General features: G+C 41.1%; 1 protein-coding gene across 7 annotated transcripts in view; it reads right to left on the reverse strand.

The window, feature by feature from the left end:
- The window catches only part of MTA1 (metastasis associated 1), a 64,862-nt gene that overhangs the window by 23,899 nt on the left and 28,757 nt on the right, over positions 1-12,206 (reverse strand). For all 7 annotated transcript variants that reach the window (XR_001556743.2, XR_001556744.2, XM_015869431.2 and 4 more), the window contains exons 8-11: positions 11,575-11,674; positions 10,021-10,209; positions 8,859-8,933; positions 3,349-3,407 (exon numbers count right to left, since the gene is read on the reverse strand). Coding sequence is in view for 5 of the 7 variants with exons in the window: in XM_015869431.2 (XP_015724917.1) it covers positions 3,349-3,407; positions 8,859-8,933; positions 10,021-10,209; positions 11,575-11,674 (423 nt within the window). In the remaining 2 variants the exon portion in view is untranslated. The remainder of the gene's footprint in view (positions 1-3,348; positions 3,408-8,858; positions 8,934-10,020; positions 10,210-11,574; positions 11,675-12,206) is intronic.

Genomic DNA, 12,206 nt, shown 5'->3' on the forward strand with positions numbered 1-12,206 from the left:
CAAACATGTCGGGGTTTTGGAAGTCTACAGTCAACGTAGCTGCAACAAGCACCAAAAAGTGTCCTGCCTCAGAGTTGAGCTTCAGCTTCACAGCACGGGACAACAACACTGGGGCAGCTGTTCCCAACAGATGAGAAGCAAAAGGTTCTTGATTGTTGACGATATGTTAATTAAACTTGTTTGATATCACCAAACCCTGCTCCGGCTATTAACAAGAGAATCAGATGAGTAACTGAATGAATCATTGGGTAATTAATGAAGCTGAAGAGAAAAATGCCAAATGAGGTAATGAGAATACTGATGGGGTGGTAAACTATCATTTCCACTTCTTAAATCAAGAGTGGAAGCCTCCTAGATAGATTTCAGCTGCAATTGAACACCATTACGAGGGAACAGGGATGACAAAGCATTTGTTGCAGGCCCGAAGAGATGGAGATTAAAAAGCACATGCAGAGAAGGCAACCCTCAGACAAAAGATAACCCTAAGCCATACAGAACAGCACAGGCACAACATTTTAGCAGTTAAAAGCAACAGCAAACTTAATGCTGTCGGTAAATGATTCCAGTTAATCAGGAAATGGTGCTAGATGCAACAGAATGATTAAAAAATAAAGGCTCAAAAATAAGAAACAGGATCAGCTTTTAATCCTTTGTAAGGATTATAATATTATTCCCCTATTTTATGATGCTTGTGAGGTAGCATTTCCAGCTCATGGGAATGCTTCAAGATTCCAAGATAAATTAATGCATTCTATGTGCAATACTTTACATCTACAGATACAGTCAGAGTTTACATTTTACATCAATACATTTTAGAGACTGGAGACTCAAAGTGTTTCGAGCACTTCGTTCTCCCTTTGCTGTTCCCCTGCTGACACCATTTGGATTAAAGCAAAAGAGAAAGGCTGCAAAACATAGCACGCCTTAGCCTTCATGATCAGCAGATGTCCTAGTCCCCACAGGCACCAGCTCAACAAGCAGACTGTCACCGTACAGAAGTGAGTAACAAATACGTATGATGTCCATAAGATTTGTAGACCCAGAATATGACTCTCACAAAGGCTTAAGAAGTATGTTTGGCTACAGTAGTCATACACAGAAGAACGACTGAGACTGGAAGAAGAAAGCTCTGCAAATCCTACCATCACACTGGCAAGATGAAAAGAACAAGAATATGGAATCTCTCTGTACATTCAGATTCTGCTACTGCTTTATTTAACACCACTCCCACCGACACAGCCCTAGAGATGCCTCACAAACCCACACACAAGCATTGGGTTCAGTCACATCGGCTACAGATGTCTGCACAACACCAGGGCTCTTCTTGGGAAGAGAACAAAAACTGACATCCAACATCCAGGATGTTGCCTGAGGACTTGAGAACCTCACATCAGTCACATGAATGACTACAAAAAGCACGCAGTCTCTCCATGCTTCAATTCCTCATATTATAAATTTGTAGCATCCTCCTAGGTTAAAATATATCAACTATAAAGCTTCACTTAGAGCCCTTATCTTTCATTGTATAACGTACATGCAGGATGACAAATCACTCTTGAAGGCTGCTTCTATTATTTTTCTTACTATTTTTCTTCCCTTTGCTCTATTTTCTATTAAGATCTCAGGAACAAATGGAAGTCCTATCATTGGAAGTAAGCCAGAGACAAACGATACCATTCTGGGCCTCCACTTGCAAACAATTTTATTCCAGTTATTGCTAGAATAGGTTTCACTCAATCAGCTGATGGGTTTCTGCATAGGTCTTGTGACAGGCTACATCCAGTAATTTATTATGGAGGTGACAAGCAGATCGTTATGGTTCAAGTCTTGGAACAGGAATGGGCTCAGTAACACGATAAGGGCAAATCAATAATGTTGATATCTAGATCCTAACACTGTGTATAGCTTTTAAAAGCCAAAAATATAATCTTTTAGGTCACAAGGCAACGCAGATGCAGTATATTCCTCATGTGCCAGATCTTGCAATGAAACTGGAGTAGAAATAATCCAAAACTTGAGAAATACTGAAATTGTTGCCACGTTTGCAGGTATTAATAGGAAAGAGCAAAAGCAGCAGAAGTATTCAGGTGGGATTGTCACGTACACAGCTGATATTTTTCCTGATACATACGAAAGGATATTGAAGGAGGAGCTAAATTTGAAATTCATTTTGTCAATTAATATGTAGGTTTAGGAACAACACTGATAAAAAAATCATCTGTGACTGGAAATCAACACCAGAGACAGACTCGTCCTGAAGCAGAGAGGTAAGTTGCTGATTTGATTGCATTCTCTAGATAGCAACAAGAATTATCTTGCTGAGATATAGGGCTGAGGGACAAGGTGCCACTCCAGACAGTCATTATCAAATAAGCACCGTAACCTTTCAGAAACAAAGCCCTACCTACACACATTATAATCCAACATCAACAGGAGACTACCAACCTCTCGTCTGCAATAATCTTTTGCATTTGCAGTCCAAGTTACATTGGCTTTTGCTTTACAAGCTTAGCCCATTTTGAACCCACATTTAATTTGATGTTCAGCATCCCCATACACAGCAACACCCTCCGGAAAAAGGCAATACTGTTGAAAGCCCAACAAGAGCTCTGTTTGGCTTCGCTCTGAATATTTTACCCATATTCTGGTAAATTCACATGTGAGATGTTGACAGTAATTAAGGAAAACAGGTGCACTGGGATGACACCATTAATTATTATTGCTTCTTGTTACTGTTATTTCTGTATAACAGTATGGACGTGCTAGCAAGTCCCCAATACCACAGTCAATATAGAAGCCAGAAGATAAGCAATGGTTGCTTCAGGAAGCATATGGTATGAGGAAAAGGAGCAACGTGACAGCAGAGCAATGTAACCAGGAAAGCCCTGAAAGGAAAGCCCTGAAAGGAAAGCCCTGAAAGGAAAGCCCTCAGCTACCTGTGGAGGAAACACCCTGCACTCCAGAAGCAGGAGGTCAGCTCGTGGGAACAGCTCAGCCCTTTGTATGCTCAGAGCAGCAGCACAGGCATGCAGGGAGGAGCACCGCTTTGTTCTCACCAGCTTTGAAACACCACAGCTATCATCTTCTCTTCCACAAGGCTCCGAGTTGTTTATTAGCATCTGGGTGTTTAGCATTAACTCAGCTAAAATAAAAAGGAACTCAAGCCTATTTAAGCGTCAGCAGAAGGCTCATTATATTGGTAACCTAATTTAGCAATTCTCTGACATTGTTTGTTCGACTGTGGCTCTCATTATGTAATTAAAGCTAATATATAACACTGACAGGCCGTGGAAACTACTACCCCAGACACAACGAAATAAAGGAGAACAGAACAAGAAGGATACTTACTAGTTGGGTATATACACTTGTTTGAGCTTGCTTTCTGCTTCTGCTGCTTTCAATCGTTTCTTTGAAGAGAAAAACAAAAATCAGACAAAAAAGGTTAGAGAAAGAAAAAGAAAAGGAAGGCTATTTTACCTGGAGTCTCATAACGCACCTGTAAAAACACGAGCACTTATTGTTAGTGTCTCTTTCACTGAGCAGCTACTACAAAGTTCTTTTCCAAGAGGAAAATGTACATTGAAACAACTGTGGGCATTAATTGCCTATACAATGCAGCATTCTGAAGAAACAAAAATAAAAACAGAGAGACTACAAATGACTACAGACAATTTTTCCCTTCCCATTCGCTCCAATACAAACTCGTATATTGCTTCTTCCACGTTGCTTTCTCTTCCCCTGCAGAGAAAGATGTGATGAATCAGTCCTCCTTGGTTCATACGCACCAACCGGATGGGAGCAGCCATAGCAAAACATCTGCTCCATCATATTCCTCAACAGGTGAAAGAATTCCAAGAGTTGGAAGGAAAGACTCTTTCTGTTAATGGTCCTCTTATTTATTTACTTATTTTAACTGACTGAAAACTGACTCGCTCACAACTGGAGGTTTTCTTTAAAGACTACCAGTTTAACTGAGAACAGACACAGAACTAACAAAACTCCTGGGTAATTATAGGATGTAATCACTTCATATGAAGTATCAGCCACAGGCAACCCATCTGTTTCAATTCCTAAGGGCAAAAATCTTTCTGTAGACAGCACTACATGACCGACCCCCTTGCAGACAATGAGGAAACAAACTCCAAGCATTAATGTTTGCAGTCAGGTAGCAGAGAACATCAAAGGGGCTGCTGGTCAAAACCACTTTTCCCAGAAGATGCTAAGGAACATAACAAAGATACGTCCAAGACAAAACAGCCAAAATAAATAGACTTTCAGAGCATGGGAAGCACATCAAGAGGTACATTTGTTTCTTTATATGGCCTTATTTTGGTAAAAAAAAAACAGCCATTCCATCCATGATTCTGGAGGAGCTGGATTACAGGATCCTTTCAATGGGAAGTGGAGGATAAACGCCTTCAAAATAGCACTGCTCCTTTCTTTAACAAAGTGCGTGGCACAAGAAATAATAAGGCAGAGGAAGACAACGAGCAGCAGCTTTGCTAACTGCCCAAGAACTTTCAAAACTCAAATTTTCACATTCATTAAATAGTAAAAAGAGACGTTCTACAGTTCAAATGCCCTCCTTACTACATAAGCTAAATAAACATAGGGTGAAAGATGCCCCGTCCCTGGAGGTGTTCAAGGTCAGGCTGAATGGGGCCCTGGGCAGCCCTGTCTAGTATTAAATGTGGAGGTTGATGGCCCTGCGTGTGACGGATGGGTTGGAGCTTGATGATCCCTGAGATCCCTTCCAACCCAAGCCATTCTAAGACTCTATGAAAGAAACCTCTGGAGGCCTCTACCCCAACCCCCTACTGAAAGCCCATGCTATTCAACACCTATGCCAGTAACAGCAGTCTGCATAAAGCCTTGAGAATGCTTTCCAGACAAACCAGCAGGGCAGTGTTTGCCAGGGGCTTCACTCATGTTCTAGACAAACAGATTAATTCAATGCATTTACTATTTTTTTAAATGAACAGCCCCAAGGCACAGTCTCAGAAAATAATAACTGTAAAGTAAAAGTCAGCATCTGCATAGAAATAAGCACAAGGAAATGAAATAGAACTGAAAGAAAAAAAATGAAGTTGGCACATGGGAATATATGAATTCTTTTTATAGGGACATGATGGTCACGTGTAAAAACAATTAAGTAAAAGCTTCCAGTAAGCACAAAGCTCGCTTTGATCAGAGGGACAGCCTGAAGCATGTTCTCCATTTGACAGCCTGACAGTCCCTCACTGAAGCTCTCTGGGCTCTGAAAGAATTCCCTTTACCTCTTCCAGCAAATAAAAGTCAACCCATCTTAAAAATCAAAGAATGAAGATGTCAAGGAAGCCTTAACATCAAGTGCTGATAAACACTTCCATTACTGCTTGATGAACTTAGTCCAAGAATCACATTTCCTCGAGGGCAAAGCAGGAAATCCAGGGAACTTCCACTGGTACAGAACTCATTTGTTCTGATTTTTAAATTTCTACTAGGTTTCTACTGGAAATTGAAGGGGAGGGAAGGGGAAGCTGCAGTATTCTTGACTAAAGCTCCCAAGGGCACCAGCTACAATCATTATGTTGTGACAGTTCTGGAAATCTATGAATGGAAAAGCTTCATGTAAGCACAAAGCATTACCAATAGCAGAATTATTTTGCTATCTGCAATCTAAAGTCATTTGCCTTGGAGCCATGGTTAATTTAGCCTGTTAAACAACATTTTAGGGAAGGGATGATGAATACTCACACAGGATCTGTTTTAGTGACTGATGACCACGGTGCAAGCTCTGAGCTACCAACAGGTCACCTGGGCCCAGCAACAGCTTCAGCTGCCTTGAGATCAAGGCCAAACACTTCATACAGCACAACCCTTTATTACAGTCTTGTGTACCAGGACACCTGAAGGCTTCCAGAAGGCCGTACAATGAGCTGGATATGAAGAGGTTGGTTCTGCACTAAGTGTTTGCAGCTGTGGATGACCAATAGTGCAGACTACAGGAGCTTCCGCTCTCTGGCAGTGACTGACAGGTACAAGAATGATCTCCCCATAGAGGAGTGCTCTGCCGGGTTCCTTTGCTTGTTAGGAGTGGATTTGTGCCTGAATGTTCCCATCCACAAAAGAATCCTGTTTGTCACTTCTTCTAGAGGCTTTGCACAAGAGAGATTTTGTATCTCGAAGTTCCATATGCATATCCATCTATCTTAAGCACATCCTCATTATATTTTCTCTACTAAAGGGAGATATTATCAAACTTTTCTTTTTAATCGCCCCTAGGACTAAGGAATTAAAAATACATTAAAATACTGTACATGAATCAGTGCAAATGCCTGTCCTTTTTACAGCCTCTCCACAGAGTTAACATCTTTCATTCTACCCACTAAGCTTGAAAGCTCTTAAAAAGTGATGCATTCCAGCAAACAAATGGTTGTGAACCATGAGTGTTCATAAGAGAAAGTAACAGAAGAAATCCAGGACTGCAGAGGATATTTCAAGGTCCACAGTGCAAGAGCTGGATTAGCAGACAGCATGGGGGCATCTCAGATATTGAGCCCCTTTCAGTTCACACTAGAAAAGAATATTCTCTAGCCTGTGCTTTTTGGATTTAGGAGAATCCGAGTTTTGCATCTTTCCTCCTCAGTACCCTGAGCACACCAGTGCTGCTGGGAGGCACAGGGAGGTAATTAGGACATGATGCAGAAGTGCTCCCAGCTGCCAGGGCTCCTCCAGCACTGATGTGCAGTACCTCCAGCCTCTGTTAACTGCTTGCCAAAACTACCCCAGTTCCAGGATACTGTAGGATTAATAGGAGGTGTTTGGGAACAACACGTCCTACGTATGTGGAAAAGCATTTCTCTGATGTTATTTCTACTTTGTCAGCACGCAGTACTTCACGAAGGCCAGTACATTAGGATGTCACTCAGACCTCTTGCATAGGTACAAAGGCTGATTTTCCTCAGTAAAGATGTTATCTATCTGCATCAAGATCTACCAGAGCCCTGCCGCCTCACGTCAAATTTATTGGCACTTCCATTTTCTCCATCTCCTCCTTTACATTTTTGCTTTTCACATACCTCAAAATCAATTCTTTTTCTCCTACTTAATCTCTGTTTTAACAGCGTTTGTACATAATAAAAAGAGAACCAAGCAAGAATCTGTGATATTTGAGCTCCTTCTTGAAGTTTCACATTCCTCAAATACAAATGATAATGCAGAAAGACTTAAGTCTTTCACACTCAAAAAGCTGGAGAGTTACACTTGGAAGTTTACAGGACTTCCAGTTATTATGTAAGAGACCCAAGAGCACGCTATGAAGCAAGTCCTTTTGTGTCCTTTTCAATCGCATCTGCCTATTCACAAGGCAAGGACGTGCTGTTAAGCCATCCCATCCTAGGAGTACCCAGCAGCCCTTTCCCCTCCACACAAGCACAAACATTTCTGCATGTTAGCATTGTAACCAGTAGCATTTTATGTTACTTAATTACAGAATATTCTAACTACAGGAGCTTGAGTTCTAAGACAGTTTAAATTAATGCTTTTAAGAATGGAAGAATGTGCAAGAATGAGCAAGTGAGCAGTTGTGAGCGGGGCAATAACACAGAGACTCAAAAGATAAATTAATCACCCCCTTAACAAGAGACCAAGTGAACGCAAAGCAACTCAGGATACACAGTCGCCATATCCTTATGTAGCATATTTTCAATATCTCATGTACAGAAGTGCTATAGACCCCAGATCCACTCTGTGCTATTAAACTAAGGAAAGAATTGACACAGTCAAAACTCTGAGGAAAAAAAAATGGTGTTGACAGTTGTGCTTTGTGAGAGAATTTGAACATATTAAATGCGATGCACTGTTATTCCCAATTAAGCTTCCTATGCTTAATTTGTGGTTATATGCAGACAGCTCTCCCAGGCTTTTCATAAATGTTTATTATACTATTTGCTTGTACAGCCTGGGAACTTGAGACGAGGTCTTCAGCTTGGTTCAAACATAATGGATGCAGTATCTCTGTTCTGCAGTTTCTACCTGTTCAGCTTACACTCAACACTGTCTCCTAAATGCACAGCCTCTAATTGGAAGTTTTCCCCAAATCCCACTCTCTGGGACTTTGCTAGGCAGCACACGTCACGTCCAACAGCACAACCATGATAGAAAACTCACTGCAGAAGAATGCAGCAAAACAATACGAGAAACTGCAGCGCTTCTTTAATTCCTATTTTATTGCTGCAAGAACAAGTAATCAAACTCTTTTCAGCTATTGTTATTCTACAACTTCTTACCCACCTCTTGCATCGTGCTTTCATTACACAAGGCACCAGGCAGGCTTTGTATTTAAACAAGGAGATAAAAATGACTGTAAACACCAGCCCAAGTTGATTCTCAAGTATACTCTGGGCATTTGAGCCACCAAAGCTTCCTAAACACCTTGCAGTACTTACGTGAAGGAGACTCCATGCAGATGCAATCAAAGTCATGGGCAGGTAGTGGAGGGGAATAACAACAGTTGTGGTACATGAACTACAGCCTCCATAAAAACCCCAAACTGAAGTTACCACTGACCTTGAACTTGGCTACAGGCAGAGATTAACTGTATACAATTCCTCAAGCTATTTTGTTCCAAAGCAGATATAAGCATGTGGCTTTGACATTCTTAAATGTTTGCTGCTACTTTAGTTGGCTTGGAGCTTTCACATGTCTACAGGACGGCTGATGAGTTTAGTGCTAAGAGATAAACACTTAAAATGATTACAGAATCCACCTATTGGAAAGCCTGAACTCCACAAAGAAGAATAAATCAGCAATGTTTGGCTTCAGTGGCAAGTAAAACAGCTTCTCGTGCAATGCAAGAGGTGACTCTGATTTCTTACCTGCTGAACGTATCTGTCTGTAGTTTTCCACATGTAGTAATACTCTATTATGCTTGTTAAGGATTTCCATGGGAGCTAGGGACATAAAGGAAAAGCAACAGTCATTGCAAGGAAGCTGGATGCAACCTCACCAAAATTCACAGAATTCCTCTGGCAGACAGTTTGAAACAGAGTTTGCAATTACTAACCCCGACAGCAGAAAAGATAGGAAATTCAGACATGAACTAAGGACAACAGAGGCACCAACATTAAACAGGACCTGTAGATAAAAAATAGCACTTTCAGTGTAGAAGCAGAGCAGGTTACAGGTAAATCTTCGTGCTGCATTGGCTTCACAGTAAACCATTCAACAGAGTCAATATGGAAGGCAGCCCACTGGCTGAGACAGTTGCTGTTCTGAGCAGCAAAGACTCAAGCTTAAGGATCATGATGACAGTCTTACAGCTCTGTTTTGCACAACTTCTATGGAGCTGATCCTTAAAAAAAGAATTAAGTAAGATAATAACTACTAACAGAAACATGCCATGTCAGCTCTGCTCTCTGCATGAAAAGCAAGAGGTTTTCAGCAGGACTATAAAGTGCTGTGCAGCTTCCAAGTCCCTTCATCTAAAAGATGAGAGCACAGGACAAGCAACACTGACACTACTTGTTTTGTTCTGAGGAGCTGAACAGTGATACAGTGCGACTTGGCTCTCCTACAGTGCTCCATTCAATCTGCTGGCTGAATACCTACAGAGGAGATTTGGCCAAACTACAGGATGCTTCCCACGGATGCCCAAGATTCCTTTTTCAAACTTTCAGAGGACCCTCTATTGAGATAATATAAAAGTGACTACGTTTCCATGTTCCAGGCTCAGTACTCTTTCAAACAAGTTATTCTACAGCACCTAGGCTTTCCTATACCAACTCTGTTGTAATCAAGCAGACTATTTTAAATTAACATCTCTGGAGGAAAAAATCTATCATCAGTGATTTGAAATTCTGATTGTACAGCAGGCTGCCTTCAGTATGAGGTCTGTCTTCCCCTGGTTACTGCATCCATCAGTTCAAAGCCCTCTTCTTCAGAATGAAGAAAAACGACTCAGTTCAGACAAGCAGGAAACCAGTTCCATCCCTGATCAGAATCAACCTCATCATGCAGACCCCCACTTTATATACTTACAAAATCTTGCTGAATGTCAGTGAAATCTTTTCCGTATTTTTCTAGTGCTTCCTCAAAGAGGTTTGCCTCTGAAGCAGACCACTCCTCCATCTCATCTCTACACAGGACTGGCCCACCTTGTGGCACAAGCGCAGAGATCGCCTTGGAAATGTCATAGACATTTTTGTGCAAAGTGTCCATAGCATGGAACTACGTGTTGTAAGAGAGAAACAAATGTAAGAACAAGCTCCCAGTGGGAAAAGCACTCAGTAACTTAGCAGCAGTAGCAGAAACCATGCAGCAATATCTGTGGATAACGTACACTACATCTGCATCAAGTCAGATGCAGATACTTGCTCCAACCCCAGACTCAAGATAATTTTCAGTGTACAAGTCTTAGGTTCACTAAAAATGGTGGGATTTTTTGGAACGTGAGCATCTGCATATGAGTAATTCCTACTTTAGCTAATCCCTAGCATCACCACTGCAGCACTGCTGCTAAGAAAATGCAGGGGATAGAGCCTCACTCACCAGATGGAGCATGAAGATGGAAGTCTGAGGGTGTATTTTCTAATAAACTTAGCCATGCGCTTCTTTTGTCAAATAATCCTCACAAATTGCATATAAAACAAATATTTAAGCACGCAGACACAGGTCCCAGATGTCACAAACCCCAAAAAGAATTTAAGTCACATCTAATAGCTGACTAGGAAGAACTACTCCCAAGAGTGCGCAGTTATTCATCAGAAAGCTGAGCTACAACTGCTGGTGACTTATGATATACGAGGGGGAAGAACACACTGAGAGCGAGGGGTTGGTATTGAAAGTGAAAGCTGGGCTTTGTATCTGTCTTTTCTATCAGGATGTTATTTGTCTTCCATCTACCAGAGTTTTGTGCATAATAAACCTACAGTGTTTTATCCTAAAGTTTGTTCTGCAAATGATTTCATATTATATCAGTTATGAGGTGAGATTTTGATAACAGCACTCTGGAGACTTCATAACTTTTATTCACACTTCCATTTAACTCTTCCTAGCATAGACATTTCTTTTTTCCCTTTCCTCTCTATTAAGAATCCTTTACAAATACAAAATATTCATAGTACGCCCACTGCTTCAGTGCTTTAAAACCAAGCTCAAAGAAAACCCCATCAACTGAAATTCCTTATCTGACCACAAACCCTTCCCCCCCAGACCATTTTGCCCAAAGATGGCTGTGGCAGTTGGGAAAGCAGTAAGTGGTATTTTGGCATTACAGCATTGAAGACAGGCAGGTATCACATGGGTTCTTGTTAAGACCATTACTCACTAAGCCTAGGTAAGAGATGGGCTGTGAAGCATGGTCAGAACATTAAAGAAATAAAAATTCTGAGCTACCCATGATGGATCATAAGGAGGCACAAAGCCAGAAATAGTTACTTCAACGTAAATAAAGGGCTCCTTTACAAAGACAGGATCTGGTTCACAGCAGGCCACAATTACAGTCCATCTGCCCCTTTCCCTTTGCCAACTGTTATTGAGGAGGTGAATTATATTACATCTCTCAGTAACTGAAGGCCCACTTAAAAACCTTACCAGTGTGATGTCCCTAGAGGCTGCTGCAGCACTCATGTGTAAACTAGGTTGCCTGACAGAACTACTGCAGTCCAGTGCTCGGGCAAATGTACCAACAGACCTGAAAGAAATAACAACGGAGCATTAACTCTGCATGCAAAGCAAGCATAAATATCAACACCCAACCAACATTTTTTGGGATCAGCAGACTCCACTTCTCAGTAACAAGATTCCATGTCTTGGCACTACTTCTGAGCCAGGGACCGTTCTCTTCAGATGTGGTTTGTTATTATGAATGCTCGACTGTGCACAGTTTATATGACCAAATAGACTCAGGCAGGAGAACAGTGGAGGACTCCAAGATCACAAACAGGCAGTTTCGAACCATCTCATCCTCTGTCTCTTAACATAAACTTTTGAATTAAGGTTCAAAAGAGAGTGATTACAAGTGACCTTTATGAACAGCAGCCCTAGTAGTGCTGTGTTGTCCAAAGGCACATCGATACATGCCAAGACATGACAGGAAAAAAAAAAAAAAAGAATACAGGAACAATCATTTTCCAAAGCTGCAGAAAAAGTACGACATAGTATAATGTTGTAAATATATATTTATTATATGTACCGTAATATATAAAAAAGAGTATTTAAAGTAT

The sequence above is a fragment of the Coturnix japonica genome, chromosome 8 (genome assembly GCF_001577835.2).
Source record: "Coturnix japonica isolate 7356 chromosome 8, Coturnix japonica 2.1, whole genome shotgun sequence".
NCBI lineage: Eukaryota > Metazoa > Chordata > Aves > Galliformes > Phasianidae > Coturnix > Coturnix japonica.